Source organism: Monodon monoceros, unplaced genomic scaffold (genome assembly GCF_005190385.1).
Source record: "Monodon monoceros isolate NGI ecotype Baffin Bay Population unplaced genomic scaffold, NGI_Narwhal_1 Super_Scaffold_6, whole genome shotgun sequence".
Taxonomy (NCBI): Eukaryota; Metazoa; Chordata; class Mammalia; order Artiodactyla; family Monodontidae; genus Monodon; species Monodon monoceros.
In genome coordinates, this window is record NW_021703783.1 from 16,875,162 (window position 1) to 16,894,162 (window position 19,001).

The 19,001-nt window shown below is 38.6% G+C and overlaps 1 protein-coding gene across 8 annotated transcripts in view; it reads right to left on the bottom strand.

Moving 5' to 3' along the window:
• Positions 1-19,001, bottom strand: part of ABCC9 (ATP binding cassette subfamily C member 9) — a 149,419-nt gene that overhangs the window by 39,427 nt on the left and 90,991 nt on the right. For all 8 annotated transcript variants that reach the window (XR_003791130.1, XM_029205509.1, XM_029205513.1 and 5 more), the window contains 6 exons: positions 17,945-18,041; positions 7,863-8,092; positions 6,889-7,037; positions 6,605-6,674; positions 4,092-4,249; positions 33-125 (listed from right to left, as the gene is read on the bottom strand). Coding sequence is in view for 7 of the 8 variants with exons in the window: in XM_029205509.1 (XP_029061342.1) it covers positions 33-125; positions 4,092-4,249; positions 6,605-6,674; positions 6,889-7,037; positions 7,863-8,092; positions 17,945-18,041 (797 nt within the window). In the remaining variant the exon portion in view is untranslated. The remainder of the gene's footprint in view (positions 1-32; positions 126-4,091; positions 4,250-6,604; positions 6,675-6,888; positions 7,038-7,862; positions 8,093-17,944; positions 18,042-19,001) is intronic.

A 19,001-nucleotide genomic window follows, 5' to 3' on the forward strand; every position in this document is an offset into this window, starting at 1 on the left:
CTAATCAACAAAAGGAAAACATGTTTACTCACCTAAATGCCCGAATAGTGGTGAGGCCTTCAGCAGTTTCTGAGAAGTGGCAAAGCAGAGGGAGCTGGGTAGTATCATCAAGTTCCTGGAGATCCCTAGGACAGAGACAAGTGCAAAAATAAACCTCACACTTCTTCAGACTCAAAGACTACTGCATTCATTCTAAATTAAGGTTATTATTTGTCATCGCAACTATTTTCCTCTAGCACTCAATTAACAAGAACTTCAACAGCTTACAATCTAAAGAGGAAGGGAAAGATAAGGACGTATAATAAATACGGGTCCAGGCTGAATATTATGTGTTGTACAAAGATATCAGCTTTGTATCACAGCTAAAGTAAACTGTTATGGGGACACAGAGGAATGAGCAATTAATTTATATGTAGGAGACGGGAAATATTTTCTTTGAGCAGGTGGAGATTTAGGCCAAATCTTAAGCATGCGGAGGGCTTCAACCAAACAGACAAGAAGAAATGCATTCCAGCTGAGGGAACAAACAAGAGCAAGCACAGAAGACTAAATAACTGGCAAGTTCAATCTGGCTGGTGCCAGAATCCTTTGTGTTGTAGTGGGAAAAGGCTGGAAAAACAATGGGCAGGGCTAGACTGTAGAAGATCCTGGATGGTCTGGGAAAAAACACTGAGGACTAGAAATAAAATGATCAGAGCTGGGTTAAAGCAACATAACTTGGGAGACAGTGTAAAGGATGGAAGAGAATCAGTGAGTAAAGACAGTCTATGTAAGAAATTTTTTTTAAAGTTCTTAATTATTGTGATGTGGGTGAAATTTAAAATAAGGGGAGATTGTGAGATAGCCTACTAGAAGTAGCTTTCTAAACTGCTACAGTCAACTCGTAGCAGAGTGAATAAGAGAGGAGAGCCACACAGATATAGAAAACAAACTTAAGGTTTCCAAAGGGGATGGGGGGAGACATAAATTAGGAGTTTGGGATTAACATATACACACTACCATATATAAAGTAGGTAAACAACAAGAACCTACTGTATAGCACAGGGAACTATACTTAATATCTGGTAATAACCTATAATGGAAAATAATCTGAAAAAGAATATAAATATATGTGTGCGTGTGTAACTGAATCACTTTGCTGTACACCTGAAACTAATACAACATTGTAAATTAACTATCCTTCAATTAAAAAATAAACTAAAATGAAATAAGAGAGGAGAGTCAAATATGACTTGGTAATTACTCAGCAGCCTTGGAAAACAACAGTACTATTTACCAGGATGGGGGACAGAGAATAAAGATATTTGAAGAAACAGGTAACGAGTTTGGCTTCTGCCACAATGAAACTGAATCCCTGCCTAAATGGAACTTGTATTCACTGGTCCTCCGAGTGTAAATATATATTTACAGGTATATAAAGCACTCAATGAATGTCTGGTGGACAAATGCCTGAGTAGGACCCTTTCCATAAAGATGCACACTCATGATAACTTTTTAAATCACATAAGCTAGCGTTTCTAGAAAATAGGCTAAGATTTATATCACACATTTCAAAACATGCCTGTTTTTTTCCTTTCAGCCTTTTTTCTGTCTTTCTCGGGATCTTTGGGGTCGAGGGAATGAGAGTAGCAGTGCTAACGTTCACCTTCCAGAGTCAAGGGAACTGAGTACACTGTTGACGTAATCTTCAACTGTTAGTTACATAATCTTAGGCCATTCTGGGTTGCCTGGGTCATCCCACAACCAAACGCAGTCTTTTTTTTTTTTAAGTTTCTAAAATGGATTTACTCACTTCAGAAACTGCAATGAGGGGAGGGAAAGAGGGGGGGGGAGGAGGATGAATATGAAGGAATGTAAAGAGTCTGCTATTTTTAAACAGAAAAGTGGCTATTTGTAAATTTGACACAAGTAACAGGTGGTCACTACATTGAAGTTTGTCATGAAAGGGAAAAAATGAGGAAGGAGGAAACTCTGCTTATAGGACTGTATTTTATGGAACCAAAAAGGTGAGGGTACAGCTTGATCATGTATTCTTGTAAGCAGGAAATGCTTACTTACAGAGCTAACCACACATGAGGTCTTTGATTTTAGATATTCAAAATTTCATGGCATGTCCTGTAGCTAGTGCCCCACCTTCATTCCCTTTGGTGTTTACAAAATAGTCTGTTAGGGCTTCCCTGGTGGCGCAGTGGTTGAGAGTCCGCCTGGCCTGCTGAGGCAAGGGACACGGGTTCGTGCCCCGGTCCGGGAAGATCCCACATGCCGCGGAGCAGCTGGGCCTGTGAACCATGGCCGCTGGGCCTGCGCGTCTGGAGCCTGTGCTCCACAACAGGAGAGGCCACAACAGTGAGAGGCCCGCGTACCGAAAAAAAAAAAAAAAAAAAAAAAGTTTGTTAAACTGCCGGAGCTTTCCAGCATGGGTGAGTCCTGCAGAACCTCAACATCTAGAAGGGTCTTTTTGTCTGTGAGATTTAGTATCATGTGGTCCTATTTGCGAACTTTCAGAGAATTTCAAATAAGAATGGCTTATAATCCATTATCAATGTTCCTTTAAAAATAATTCATCCCCTGCATATTTTAACTATCAATGTTAACAGACTACTCTTACTTATAATGAACAGAATTCACAATTCAAATTTGTAATGAACTAAGAATATTTGCCTGGCTTTGGCACTCAATTTGTATTGCCCAGGAGTGAAAACAGGCCCAAATGAGTATGAGATTGAAGTAAACCATGATGGTTGAATATCAGTGGTGAGAAAGCAAAGTGAGATTTGGAAACAGCCAGCAGAAATGAAGTATCTGAACTTTTCTGCCCCTCCAGCAAGCAGCATCAACAATAATACCAGAAAACAAAACGAAACAATAATACCAGAAGAAATGAAAGAGCGAATTTGATGGCTAGCCTCTTCCTTTTGGTCTGAACTTGCTACAAGCAAAGGGAAGAGGCTAGGGATGAAAACGCATCCCTAGATTTAACATAGCATTTGATTTAACATAACATTTGAAGGATCCTAATTCATAACCCTGAGGGAGAAACAACTATATATATATTTTTAAATTAAGAAATGTTGCAGATATATCCAGAGGTTCCCAACAATAATCTTGCCTTTTCTTGTTACCTGATTTTTTTCATTTTCCCTGCACTCAAGTCCTATTAAATCTTTTCATTTTACTGAATAAACTCAATACCTGCCTTCCTATTCCAGCACTTGATCCACATATAAGGGTTACCTTATTTATTTTTTATCTTCCCAAGAGACTGTAAGTTTCTTGAGAATCGTTCCTTGCCATGTTGATCTCTTCCTCTTCCACATGGCTTACACAGTTATTTACAACACACAATGCTTGATAAGTGTTTGCTGAAATAAAGTGATTACTGCGATAATATAAAATTTACTGTATTATTTAAAGCATGGACTTCAAAGTTAAATTGGAAATTTCAAAAAAACTGGTACTATATTTCACTTAATTTTTCAACATCTCAGCAAATGACAAATCTTATATTAACAGAAGAATTTACAATCCATGGCTATCTTTTATTTATTTGGCTGGATATTCAAGGGCGTGTTAAATGATCCAATCTAAAAATTTCCAACCTCTTAAAGTTACAGCACTCCTACCAGACATTCAAGATTCTCCACTTTTATAGTTATCACTCTGATTTATCTCTTTAACCTCTTTTTACTTCTACTAATCTTTTATGGAGTGCATTTTACTCATTTGAAAATATTTTACTTTTTTTCCTCCCCACTTGTGGAATATAACAATATTAAATCACTTATCCTTTGGGACTATATTTGATTTCATAAGTTTTCTGTCAATGTCATGTTCAGAAAAAGGACCATGGAATGAAAAATTGGGCTCAATCCACTTGTTAATATAAATCTAGAACTATGTAAGGCTTAGATAACCAATTACAGAAACAAAATATCTCTTCAAATGAAACATAGTATCAGGATAGGTTTCATCTAGTTAAATTAGATTTCATTTCCAAATTCCATACTTTATCTTGAAAAATGTTACAGCCAATCTGGATCACAATCAAATACATGGGCTTTTGAAGATGAATAGTGCATTATTTTACTTACTTAGAGGCCACTCGGAAGTATTTCTGGATAAAATAAAAGGCGACCCCAAGAGGCACAAGTGCAACCAGGAACACAGGGGTAGCATAAGAAATCATGCCAATGGCAGACACGCAGAGCAGTGTTGAGCGAGTTAGAGATTCCAAAGTTGGAGGGATATGCTGTTAAAAAGGTGGTTTGAAAGGAAAATGTTTTAGCTCAAATAAAACATTGGTTATAAGGCAACAAATCATCAATTTATTTTTATTTTTTATAAATTTATTTATTTTATTTATTTATTTTTGGCTGCATTGGGTCTTCGCTGCTGCACTCGGGCCCTCTCTTGTTGCGGCGAGCGGGGGCCACTCTTTGTTGTGGTGCGCGGACTTGCAGTGGCTTCTCTTGCTGCGGAGCACAGGCTCCAGGCACGTGGGCTCAGTAGCTGTGGCTCACGGGCTCTAGGGCGCAGGCTCAGCAGTTTGGCACACGGGCCCAGTTGCTCTGCAGCATGTGGGATCCACCCGAACCAGGGTTCAAACCCGTGTCCCCTGCATTGGCAGGCGGATTCCTAACCACTGTGCCACCAGGGAAGCCCTCAAATCATGAATTTTATATTAACATAGTTATATAATTAGTTCCAAAAGTAGTATACAAACATTTTCATTATAAGCAATTCATCTCTCCTTCAACTTCACTCACTTCCCATTGTTTATCCATCAACCTATCTACTTATCTTTGGTCAGTTATTTACCTATCTACCTATTTATCTTCTGGGATTTTATACAAATAGCACTATACTCTAAACCTTATTTGTCCATTTGCACTGAACAAGATGGATTGTAAACCTTCCCATGCCACTATATACAAATCTATTTCTTTTTAACAGCTGCATAGCATTAAAAAACGTATTTAGCTATTCCTCTATTAATTTAATTGCTTGCTCATATTCTTTGCACATTTTTCATTGGATTATCTTCCTTATTGATTTTTAGATGCCCTTTATGTATCATGGATGTTTATCCTCTTTCTTTATAGGTTGCCAGTTTTTCTCCCAATGAACCTATTACATTTTAAATACGTCTCTGATGCTTTTGGCTCAATAGAAGTTTAAAATTTTAGAGTCATTTCTGTTGGCCTTTTCTCTTATTGTTTCTGAGTTTTGTGTCTTACTTATAAAGACCTTTCCCACCCCAAATTCTAAAACTACTCTCCTACATTTTATTTTATAGTTTTATGTTTTTAGATGGCCCTCTTTATTACATGTGAATTTGCTTTGTATTTTATAGGTAGTTAATTGTCCCAACACCCTTTACTGAAAAAATATTCCTTTTCTTACTGATTCAAGATATACTGGTGTCTTTGAGTTTTCCACTTTGTTCTTTTGATCTGCTTGTTTTCTGTGATTATCAGAGTGTTTTAATTTTATAGTATTTTTTAGGTATCTGATAGGGAAATTTTATATATATATATATGATTTTTATGATTTTCAGATTGTTGGATCACTTTTCTTCATATTATGTTTATTTTTCTTTTCAGAGTTTTTGCTGTTATTATAAGTGAAATTTATTTTTCACATAATTTTTAATTGGTGTAGAGAAAGTTACTGACTTTTATATCGTATGTGTTATGTAGATATTCTGCTTAACTTTCTAGTTGGCTCTTTATTGTATTGACTGTTTTGGACTCTAGGTAGCAATAGCATCATCTTCCAAATAAGGAGTGTTCTGTCTCTTCTTTTCCAATATGTATTTCTTAGGAAGTGTTTTAGGTGTAGCATGACCTGACACCAATATTGTGAAAACATCAAAATTTTTCAGCATACATTTTAGTCAGCTGCATGTACCCTTCTTTTACTAAATTGATGGTAATTTAGGTGTTCTTAAGGCCACTCTAGAAAATCAGGAAAGGAAAGGGCTGGATTTGCCAAGTCTTTGCTCAGTCACCCTAAGGAGTCAGTTCATGAGGTGATCCAATTTCGGAGTTTGAGGTCTTTAACTTCAGGACAAACTTCTAGAGCCAAAGGACCTAAGACTAAACTGGGCAACCTTGAAATATTCCTTAAGATATCACACCATCTAAAGTTTCTCTCATTCAAGAGCCAATCTAACAAAAGTAAAGGACATCTAAGACAGCTTGGTATTCCATTCTTTCCTTCTGGGAGACACTCCGTGTTAATACTAAGCTTTAAGAACTTTACAACACCTCCATTGCAAATGGAGGTACAACATTGATCAAAATCACTTCTTTTTACATAAAAAATTTTAATGTTCATTCTTTGCTATTTCTCTTTATTTCATGCTGATTCTCTAAGTATCCTCTTCCACATGCATAAATTTTTTTGAATTAAGGTTTTCCTTTAAGATTTTATTCCAGAAATCATTTATGCATATATGTAATATTGATATGAATGCAAACAGGCTTTCATTTAAGTTTTAGAAATCCTCTATTGTTAACAGGAATCATGATTTATCTTAAAATGTTATTTAGCTTACACTGAGAAATTTATTTTTGAACTTGGAAGTAACTCGGGCACTCACCTGATCAATGATATTTGTATCAGCTGAAAAGCGATTGAGAATCAGTCCCAGTGGTGTGGTATCAAAGAATCTAGGGAATGAACAGATTGGAATGTATAATACTAAATTATCTGGAACCTAAACACTGCTAACAGTCATTTTGGGGTCATAAACGTGAGAAGATCCCTATTGATCTGTTGAAAGACTGAATAAATTCTTTAAAATTTCACATTTCACTTCCATTTAAAAATGCATGTTTTTATGATTTTCTGTGTGGGAGTAAAGTAAATAACTACTTTTTTTACCTTATTGGTCCAAGAATGATCTTATTGAGGAGATTGTGGTGAAGGTTTTTGGCAGCTGTGACACCCATCCATTCCACAGTGAGAGATGTAACAAGGCAGAGGAAAATACCTGCTCCACAAAGTATGCTAAATCCAGCCACATAGTAGGTCTAAAAAGCAGCCAACACAAGAAAGCACATAAGAAATTATCAACTGACACCCAACATCAAAGTCTGGCAATATCAACTTCATTATCTTGCATCAATTTAGACAGTGGAAGGAGTGTAGTTCTTGGAGATTCCTTCACCTTCCTTTAAGGTTTGCCTAAGGGCAGATGAAGGCTTAGAGTCTGTTTTCTGGTTTGAAATATTCTTGACGTTTTACATCACAAAGCTCATTCTTGCTATCCCTAATCTCAGAACGACCAGCTAATTCACTGGTTAAAGTCAAATACCATCAGAACAACAACAGAAGACCAGTGTGTATATTATGCATAAACACATATATCATGTGTATAACTCCCTTGAATCCAAATCCAAGCATTATCTTTAAATGCTTCTTATGATATATTTCAGGTCCTGCTCTAATTAACTTATTGAATCATTACAAAAGTCCTGTGACAGACACAGACAACAGACCTGTGGTTGCCAAGGGGGAGGAGGGTGGGGTAGGTATGGATTGGGATTTGGGGATTAGCAGATGCAAACTATTATATAGAGAATAGATAAACAACAAGGTCCTACTGTATAGCTCAGAGAACTATATTTATTATCCTGTGATAAACCATAATGGAAAAGAAAAAGAATATACATATATATATACAACGGAATCACTTTGCTGTACAGCAGAAATGAACACATTGTAAATCAACTACACTTCAATAAAATGAGTTAAAAACAAAACAAAAAAACACCACAAAATTCCTGTGACGTATAGAGTATTTGTATCTAACTAGATAAAAGGCTATCACTGTTAATCTCAACATTTCACTGTACCTGATCAGCTTTTCCAGTATTGTTTATACTATACTCTGAGGTCCATGTGGCCAGCCAGTAGTCTATAGCTACAATGACGGAATGTTTCAAAAGCTTAGAGAAAATCATCAGGAAGAGCAAGAAGAATCCTCCAGAGGTGAGGTACCGCCAACAGGTCTTCCATGGCATTTTAGTCCTCAGCCTCATTACAGTGGACATGTTATCATCCTCATCTTCCTCCTCCTCTTCCTCTGCATACAAAACACTTTTTAAATCTTCTGACAGGCAATGGGAAGATAGAATTTGTATTATCCACCCTCTACACACAAACCTCCATCAAATTTATAGAAATACAAATATTAGTCTTAGAAATTTAAAATGCTTTTAGCAGGGAAAAACTTCATTTAAAAAATAGATGAGTGCCTATCAACAGATGAATGGATAAAGAAGATGTGGTATATATATACAATGCAATAATTCTCAGCCATGAAAAAGATGAAATGTTGCCATATGTGACAACATGGATGGATCTTGATGAGGGTATTATGCTAAGTGAAACAAGTCAGACAGATAAAGACAAATACCGTACAATTTCACTCATATGTATAATTTTAAAAAGAACCAAAAAAACCAAAATAAATGAACAACTCAAACCACACAAAAACACACATGGATACAGAGAACAGAGTAGTGGTTACCAGAAGAGAAAGGGGCGGGGGAGGGGGATGGAATGGGTAAAGGGGATCAACTGTTTTGGTGGTGAGCATGCTGTAGGGTCTACAGAAGTAGAAATATAATGTTGTACACATGAAACTTACATAATGTTATAAACCAATGTCACCTCAATAAAAAATAAGTTAAAAAATACGTGAAAATGAATAAATAAATGAAAGAATGAATGAATGAAAAAATAAAATCTATGTCTGGATGAGTTAATTTGCTGATTTATTACACATCAAACTAACTAGAAATATAGACTAGAAGTTCACTAAGTTATTGAAGGAATGGTGTTGCCAAAAACACTACATGACAGGCCTGCAAATATTTATAATTTTTTGAACTCTGCAATTCTGAATTTGTAAAACTGCACCAGGAGGAGACAGTCTCTGAAATTTGTGCATAGCTCAAGAGGGAATAATCCATTATCTCTATGGCTAGTTTTAAATGTGGTCATGGAGGAGCATGGGCAAAAAGAAACCTTCCAGAAGGCAAAGCCAGGGGACAGAGGACAATGTGCAGGGATGTCCTCTCAGCTCTTTAAGCCACCTAGAAACTTCTAGATGGTTATCTTAAGAACATACTCCATTACAAGGACAGGGAATTTTGGTATTTCCTGAGCAGCAAAATTTGATCATTCATATGGTCTAGTGACTGTTGTGGATTTCCCATTCTTTCTTTTCCCAAAGGCAGTTTTCATTGCAGTCATCCTGTATGCACTCCACTACCGTATAGTGAGCAGGTTGTGGGTAGGAAAGATAGATAATTTGGTTTACAGGTTATCAGACAACAGAGATCTAAGTGTGGATATGATGGGAAGACTGAGCATCACCAAGGATCCTAATATTTAAGCTGGATACAAAAACTGAACAGGTCTCAGATAATCTACCCTTTGGTAAGTGTGGGTCCAATGTGTGAGAACAGGATTCGAAATTTGCATGATCAAAGGGGTAGGCACTTGCAGACTGTGTTTCCTCAATATCTATTCTCTGTTTCCATATTAACTGAAATTTCAGCTTGCCTATAGCTGCCCAGTTAAGACAGCATTTCTTCACTTCCCCAGAACCTAATCTGCCCAGATGATGAACTGGCCAATGGATAGCACTAGAAAAAAATATGGGCAACTACTTTCTTTTTTCCCTTCCTGGTGGCTTGAACAGACATACTGACAGCACCAGGAGGAGCAATCTACTAGGTAATATGCACCATACTGGACTCTTTGATATAAATTATTTCCTTCTACTCTGTAAGAAAAGTATTATTATCTTATTTTATACCTGACAAAATGGATTAACACAGCAAGCCCAGGGCAGAGTCAGCCTCTCAAATGCTATATTCACTACTGAAATACTGGAGAGAGTAACTGCAATTCTAGAGGCTGTCTGTTTACAGCACCAGACATGCTTTTTGTTTGTTTGTTTGCTTTTGCTTTTGCTTTTGTGGCCATGGCATGTGGCTTGCTGGATCTTAGCTCCCTGACCAGGGATTGAATTCCAGGGCCATGGCAGTGAAAGCGCTGAGTCCTAACCACCGGACCGCCAGAGAAGTCCCCAAACATTCTTTTAAAACTTTCTTAGGGGAGACCTTCAAGATGGCGGAGGAGTAAGATGTGGAGATCACCTTCCTCCTCACAAATACATCAGAAATACATCTACATGTGGAACAACTCCTACAGAACACCCACTGAACGCTGGCAGAAGACCTCAGACTTCCCAAAAGGCAAGAAACTCCCCACGTACCTGGGTAGGGCAAAAGAAAAAAGAAAAAACAGAGTCAAAAGAATAGGGATGGGACCTGCATCTGTGGGAGGGAGCTGTGAAGGAGGAAAGGTTTCCACACACTAGGAAGCCCCTTCGTGGGCGGAGACTGCGGGTGGTGGAGGGAGGAAGCTTCGGAGCCGCAGAGGAGAGCGCAGCAACAGGGGTGCAGAGGGCAAGTGGAGAGATTCCCACACAGAGGATTGGTGCTGACCAGCACTCACCAGCCCGAGAGGCTTGTCTGCTCACCCACCAGGGCGGGTGGGGGCTGGGAGCTGAGGCTCTGGCTTTGGAGGTCAGATCTCAGGGAGAGGATCAGGGTTGGCTGCATGAACAGAGCGTGAAGGGGGCTAGTGCACCACAGCTAGCCAGGAGGAAGTCCTAGAAAAAGACTGGACCTGCCTAAGAGTCAAGAGACCATTGTTTCGGGGTGTACAAGGAGAGGGGATTCAGAGCACCGCCTAAATGAGCTCCAGAGACAGGCGTGAGCCACGGCTATCAGCTCGGACCCCAGAGATGGGCATGAAATGCTAACGCTGCTGCTGCAGCCACCAAGAATACTGTGTGTGAGCACAGATCACTATCCACACACCCCTCCCACCGGAAGCCTGTGCAGCCCGCCACTGCCAGGGTCCCGTGATCCAGGGACAACTTCCCCGGGAGAACACACAGTGCGCCTCAGGCTGTTGCAAAGTCACGCTGGCCTCTGCCGCTGCTGGCTCGGCCCCGCATTCCAATTATAACTACTGTACCCTTCCCTCCCTCCGGCCTGAGTGAGCCAGAGCTCCCTAATCAGCCACCAGCTTAACCCTGTCCTGTCTGGGTGGGGAAGAGATGCCTGAGGGTGACCTACATGCAGAGGCGGGGCCAAAACCAAAGCTGAACCCTGGGAGCTGTGCAAACAAAGAAGAGAAAGGGAAATCTCTACCAGCAGCCTCAGGAGCAGTGGATTAAAGCTCCACAATCAACTTGATGTACCTGCATCTGTGGAACACCTGAATAGACAACAAATCATCCCAAAATTGAGGTGGTGGACGTTGGAGCAACTGTAGACTTGGGGTTTGCTGTCTGCAACTGACTAGTTACTGATCTTTATGCTTATCTTAGTATAGTTTTTAGCGCTTATTATCATTGGTGGGTTTGTTTATTGGTTTGGTTGCTCTCTTCTTTTTTTAAATTACTTTTTTATTTTAATAATTTTTTAAAACTTTAATTGTTTTATATTTTTCTTTCTTTTTTTCTCCCTTTTCTTCTGAGCTGTGTGGTTGACAGGGTCTTTGTGATCTGGCCTGATGTCAGGCCTGAGTCTGAGGTAGGAGAGCCGAAATCAGAACATTGGACCACCAGAGACCTCTAGGCCCCACGTAATATCAATCAGCGAGAGCTCTCTAAGAGGTCTCTGTCTTAATGCTGAGACCCAGCTCCACCCAATGGCCAGCAAGCTCCAGTGCTGGACACCCCATGCCAAACAACTAGCAAGACAGGAACACAACCCCACCCATTAGTAGAGAAGCTCGCTAAAATCATACTAAGTAGACAGACACCCCAAAACACACCACTGGACATAGCCCTGCCCACCAGAAAGACAAGATCCAGACCCACCCACCAGAACACAGGCACCAGTCCCCTCCACCAGGAAGCCTACACAAACCACTGAACCAACATTACCCACTGGGGGCAGACACCAAAAACAACAGGAACTACAAACCTGCAGCCTGTGTTAACCCTTAACACAGTAAGTTAAGCAAAACGGGAAGACAGAGAAATATGCAGCAGATGAAGGAGCAAGGTAAAAATCCACCAGACCAAACAAATGAAGAGGAAATAGGTAGTCTACCTCCCAAAAAATTCAGAGTAATGACAGTAAAGATGATCCAAAATCTTGTAAAAAGAATGAAGAAAATACAAGAAATATTTAACAAGGACCTAGAAGAACTAAAGAGCAAACAAACAATGATGAACAACACAATAAATGAAATTAGAAATTCTCTAGAAGGAATCAATAGCAGAATAACTGATAAGTGACCTGGAAGATAAAATAGTGGAAATAACTATCACAGAGCAGAATAAAGAAAAAAGGATGAAAAGAATTGAGGACAGTCTCAGAGACCACTGGGACAACATTAAATGTACCAACATTCGAATTATAGGGATCCCAAAAGAAGAAGAGAAAAAGAAAGGGTCTGAGAAAATATTTGAAGAGATTATAGCTGAAAACTTCCCTAACATGGGAAAGGAAACAGTTAGTCAAGTCCAGGAAGTGCAGAGAGTCCCATACAGGATAAATCTAAGGAGAAACATGCCAACAACTATTAATCAAACTACCAAAAATTAAACACAAAGGAAAAATACAAAAAGCAGCAAGGGAAAAACAACAAATAACATACAAGGGAATCCCCATAAGGTTAACAGCTGATCATTCAGCAGAAACTCTGAAAGCCAGAAGGGAGTGGCAGGACATATTTAAAGTGATGAAAGGGAAAAACTTACAACCAAGATTACTCTACCCAGCAAGGATCTCATTCAGATTTGACAGAGAAATTAAAACCTTTACAGACAAGCAAAGGCTAAGAGAATTCAGCACCATCAAACCAGCTTTACAAAAAATGCTAAAGGAACTTCTCTAGGCAGGAAACATGAGAGAAGGAAAAGACCTACAATAACAAACACCAAACAATTAAGAAAATGGGAATAGGAACATACATATCGATAACTACCTTAAATGTAAATGGATTAAATGCTCCAACCAGAAGACATAGACTGGCTGAATGGATACAAAAACAAGACCCATATATATGCTGCCTACAAGAGAACCACTTCAGACCTAGGGACACAACAGACTGAAAGTGAGGGGATGGAAAAAGATATTCCCTGCAAATGGAAATCAAAAGAAGGCTGGAGTAGCAATTCTCATATCAGACAAATGGACTTTAAAATAAAGACTATTACAAGAGACAAAGAAGGACACTACATAATGATCAAGGGATCAATCCAAGAAGAAGATATAACAATTGTAAATATTTATGCACCCAAGATAGGAGCACCTCAATACATAAGGCAAATGCTAACAGCCATAAAAGGGGAAATCGACAGTAACACAATGATAGTAGGGGACTTTAACACCCCACTTTCACCCATGGACAGATCATCCAAAATGAAAGTAAATAAGGAAACACAAGCTTTAAATTATATTAAACAAGATGGACATAACATATTTATAGGATATTCCATCCAAAAACAACAGAATACACTTTCTTCTCAAGTGCTCATGGAACATTATCCAGGATAGATCATACCTTGGGTCACAAATCAAGCCTTGGTAAACTTAAGAAAATCGAAATTGTATCAAGTATCTTTTCTGACCACAGTGCTATGAGGCCAGATATCAATTACAGGAAAAAAACTGTAAAAAATACAAACAAATGGAGGCTAAACAATACACTACTAAATAACCAAGGGATCACTGAAGAAGTCAAAGAGGAAATCAAAACACTACGACCCCAAACATTCGGAATGCAGCAAAAGCAGTTCTAAAAGGGAAGTTTATAGCAATATCATCCTACCTCAAGAAACAAGAAATATCTCAAATAAACAACCTAACCTTACACCTAAAGCAATCAGAGAAAGAAGAACAAAAAATCCCCAAAGTTAGCAGAAGGAAAGAAATCATAAAGATCAGAGCAGAAATAAAGGAAAAAGAAATGAAGGAAACAATAGCAAAGATCAATAAAACTAAAAGCAGGTTCTTTGAGAAGATGAACAAATTTGATAAACCACTAGCCAGACTCATCAAAAAAAAAAGGGAGAAGACTCAAATCAACAGAATTAGAAATGAAAAAGGAGAAGTAACAACTGACACTGCAGAAATACAAAGAATCATGAGAGATTACTACAAGCAACTCTATGCCAATAAAATGGACAACCTGGAAGAAATGGACAAATTCTTAGAAAAGTACAACCTTCTGAGACTGAACCAGGAAGAAACAGAAAATATAAACAGACAAATCACAAGCACTGAAATTGAAACTATGATTAAAAATCTTCCAAGAAACAAAAGCCCAGGACCAGATGGCTTCACAGGCGAATTCTATCAAACATTTAGAGAAGAGCTAACACCTATCCTTCTCAAACTCTCCCAAAATATAGCAGAAGGAGGAACACTCCCAAACTCATTCTACCTGGTCACCATCACCCTGATACCAAAACCAGACAAAGATGTCAAAATAAAGAAAACTACAGACCAGTATCACTGGTGAACATAGATGCAAAAATCCTCAACAAAATGCTAGCAAACAGAATCCAACAGCACATGAAAAGGATCGTACACCATGATCAAGTGTGGTTTATCCCAGGAAAGCAAGGATTCTTCAATATAGGCAAATCAATCAATGTGATACACCATATTAACAAACTGAAGGATAAAAACCATATGATAATCTCAATAGATGCAGAAAAAGCTTTCGACAAAATTCAACACCCAACTATGGTAAAAACTCTCCAGAAAGTACACATTGAGGAAACTTACGTCAACATAATAAAGGCCATATATGACAAACCCACAGCCAACATCTTTCTCAATGGTGAAAAACTGAAACCATTTACACTAAGATCAGGAAGAAGACAAGGTTGCCCACTGTCACCACTATTATTCAACATAGTGTTGGAAGTTTTAGCTACAGCAATCAGAGAAGAAAAAGAAATAAAAGGAATCCAAATTGGAAAAGAAGTAAAATTGTGATTGTTTGCAGATGACATGATACTATACATACAGAATCCTAAAGATGCTACCATAAAACTACTAGAGCTAATCAATGAATTTGGTAAAGTGGCAGGATACAAAATTAATGCACAGAAATCTCTTGCATTTCTATACACTAATGATGAAAAATCTGAAAGAGAAATTAAGGAAACACTCCCATTTATGACTGCAACAGAAAGAATAAAATACCTAGGAATAAACTACCTAGGGAGACAAAAGACCTGTATGCAGAAAACAATGACACTGATGAAAGAAATCAAAGATGATACAAACAGATAGAGAGACATACCATGTTCTTCGATTGGAAGAATGAACATTGTGAAAATGACTATACTTCCTAAAGCAATCTACAGATTCAATGCAATCTCTATCAAACTACCAATGTAATTTTTCAGAGAACTAGAACAAAAAACTTCACAATTTGTAGGGAAACACAAAAGACCCCGAGCAGCCAAAGCAATCTTGAGAAAGAAAAATGGAGCTGGAGGAATCATGCTCCTGGACTTCAGACTACACTACAAAGCTACAGTAATCAAGACAGTATGGTACTGCCACAAAAACAAATATAGATCGATGGAACAGGATAGAACGCCCAGAGATAAACCCACACACATATGGTCACCTTATCTTTGATAAAGGAGGCAAGAATATACAATGGAGAAAAGACAGCCTCTTCAATAAGTTGTGCTGGGAAAACTGGACAGCTACATGTAAAAGAATGAAATTAGAACACTCCCTAACATCATACACAAAAATGAACTCAAAATGGATTAAAGACCTAAATGTAAGGCCAGACACTATAAAACTCTTACAGGAAAACATAGGCAGAACACTCTTTGACATAAAACAGCAAGATCCTTTTTGACCCAGCTCCTAGAGAAATGGAAATAAAATAAAAAATAAACAAATGGGACCTAAGGAAACTTAAAACCTTTTGCACAGCAAAGGAAACCATAAACAAGATGAAAAGTCAACCCTCAGAATGGGAGAAAGTATTTGTAAATGAAGCAACTGACAAAGGATTAATCTCCAAAATATACAAGCAGCTCACGCAGCTCAATATCAAAAAAAACAAACAACTCAATCCAAAAATGGGTAGAAGACCTAAATAGACATTTCTCCAAAGAAGATATACAGATTGCCAACAAACACATGAAAGGATGCTCAACATCACTAATCATTAGAGAAATTCAAATCAAAACTACAATGAGGTATCATCTCACACCAGTCAGAATGGCCATCATCAAAAAACCTACAAACAATAAATGCTGGAGAGGGTGTGGAGAAAAGGGAACCCTCTTGCACTGTTGGTGGGAATGTAAATTAATACAACCACTATGGAGAACAGTATGGAGGGGCTTAGAAAACTAAAAATAGAACTACCATATGACCCAGCAATCCCACTACTGGGCATATACCCTGAGAAAACCATAATTCAAAAAGAGTCATGTACCACAATACTCATTACAGCACTATTTACAATAGCCAGGACATGGAACCAACCTAAGTGTCCATCAACAGATGAATAGATTAAGAAGATGTGGCACAAATATACAATGGAATATTACTCAGCCATAAAAGGAAACGAAATTGAGTTATTTGTAGTGAGGTGGATGGACCTAGAGTCTGTCATACAGAGTGAATTAAGTCAGAAAGAGAAAAACAAATACCATATGCTAACACATATATATGGAATCTAAAAAAAAGAAAGAAAAAATGGCTCTGATGAACCATTCTTTAGGCAGACTTAGAGAATGGACTTGAGGACACGGGGAGGGGGAATGGTAAGCTGGGATGAATTGGCAGAGTATCACTGAAATATATACACTACCAAATATAAAATAGATAGCTAGTGGGAAGCAGCTGCATCATATGGGGAGATCAGCTCAGTGCTTTGTGACCACCTAGATGGATAGGGAGGTTGGGAGGGAGATGCAAGAGGGAGGGGATATGGGGATATATGTACACATATAGCTGATTCACTTTGTTATACAGCAGAAACTAACACAACATTGTAAAGCAATTATACTCCAATAAAGATGTTTAAAAAAATTCTTAAATCTAAGAAACTGGAGTACAAAATTCATTTATTCATTCATTTATTTATTTACTTAATGAGTATTTATTGAAACACAATAATTATCATATGATGAGTAAAGATAACATATTTTGGTGTCCTTCAGTTTGAAATTATAATTTTCTCTTTCTTAATTGGCTTGTAGAAATGTGGTCTTCAGCAAAAACCATGTAGGAAAAATGAAGTATAGTGCATTTACTCTATGGACCTAAGTGTGGTTTATCTTACAAACTTCTCGGCAACAAATGTCAAAGTCATGTAACTATTTCAGCTTATTCCTCAAATTTCCCATAAACCTTTTCTGCTATACCTTACTAGATCCAGAAAACTGAAACATAACAAACAGCTTTCTCATCCTCTTAGTCTTCATTGCTGTGTTATCGTGAAAACCCCATAAGAACTTACTGACTCAAGTATAAGTCTTTCAAAGCAGTATTTTCTCCATATTCCCCATTTATTGTTTATTTCCAAAGGACATTTTATTATACTACACCTTTCCAATTTATCTGAACAGTGGTCTAGACCTGTTGTCCTGTCAGCTCTCTCTCACGCACAACACAAAAATACTAAGACACACTGTGGGAAGTCCCTCAAGATGCTTGTTGGTTGATTGCATACACCTTTCCTTCACTCCTACTCTTTCCATTTCAGTTTTATGTATTTGATTTGGCCTTTCCACCTGCTGCAAAGTGGCTAGTCATTCCTCACTGACATATTCACACATCATTTGCTAAAGAACGACCCTCACATCCTATTACCCGTTTGAATGTGTCAGACATAAAAAAAGGTCTACCTTCGTCTTCATCCTCCAGTTGTGCTTTTGCCTCTCTTGAATACATGGCTCTTCGGAGCGTTTTCCTCTCTAAAGTTGTTTGGTCAGCTTCCATATCCTACAGAAAACACTGTGCTATCATTCAAGGAACTCACAGCCACAGTCAAGTTCTACTTATCAATCAGTGACCCACACGTACCAAGAACCAATCCTTAGTTACCTTTCTGGGTCTTGGGCTCTGTTCACGCTACAGATGGATGGGCAACTCCTGTCATAGGAGTAATGCCTGAGGTTTGTGAAAAATGTCTCAGAGCTCAGAGGTGTAGGGCAGTAAGAAGCCAGGAAAAGTAGTAAAAACGTGATGGAGCTGACCCCAGGGGCAGGGGGACACCTCCCCTAGCCTTAAAGCCTGGATCCACCATTGCTCTTTTATGTCACTTTCACATACTCCTGTAATTTTTCTAACTAAAGTCATCTATGTTAACAAATATCTTCTTTGAAAAATGCATGTGTTTCTGGATTGGTTAAAGCACTATCAGTCATTCACTAATATTATGAATTATTAAATCGAGATGAATTTCTGACTGAGCATCTCACTAAGGGAATGGCACAAAAGAAAGGGACTTCAATAGAAATTGAAGGAAGGTGGGTAATTTTGCGGTACGCGGGCCTCTCCCGTTGCGGAGCACAGGGTCCGGACGCACAGGCTCAGCGGCCATGGCTCACGGGCCCAGCCGCTCCGCGGCGCGTGGGATCCTCCCAGACCGGGGCACAAACCCGTGTCCCCTGCATCAGCAGGCAGACTCTCAACCACTGCGCCACCAGGGAAGCCCAGAAGGTGGGTAATTTTTAAGCAAATGGGAAAGGAGGGTATTCAGCTGCCTAGCAGTTTAGGAGAAAGCCCTGGGAAGGGAAGATAAGCAGAAAGAAGAGAAAAATGGCAAAAACAAACTTTGCAAATTTTTAAGCGTTGCTCCTGACTTGTCTTGTGCTGAGAAAGGGAAAAGCATTTTGTTTTCTCCAGTTCTCTGCTTCCAACACTCCGCCCCCTTGGCTTCGTAACTGGACTAGTAGCATC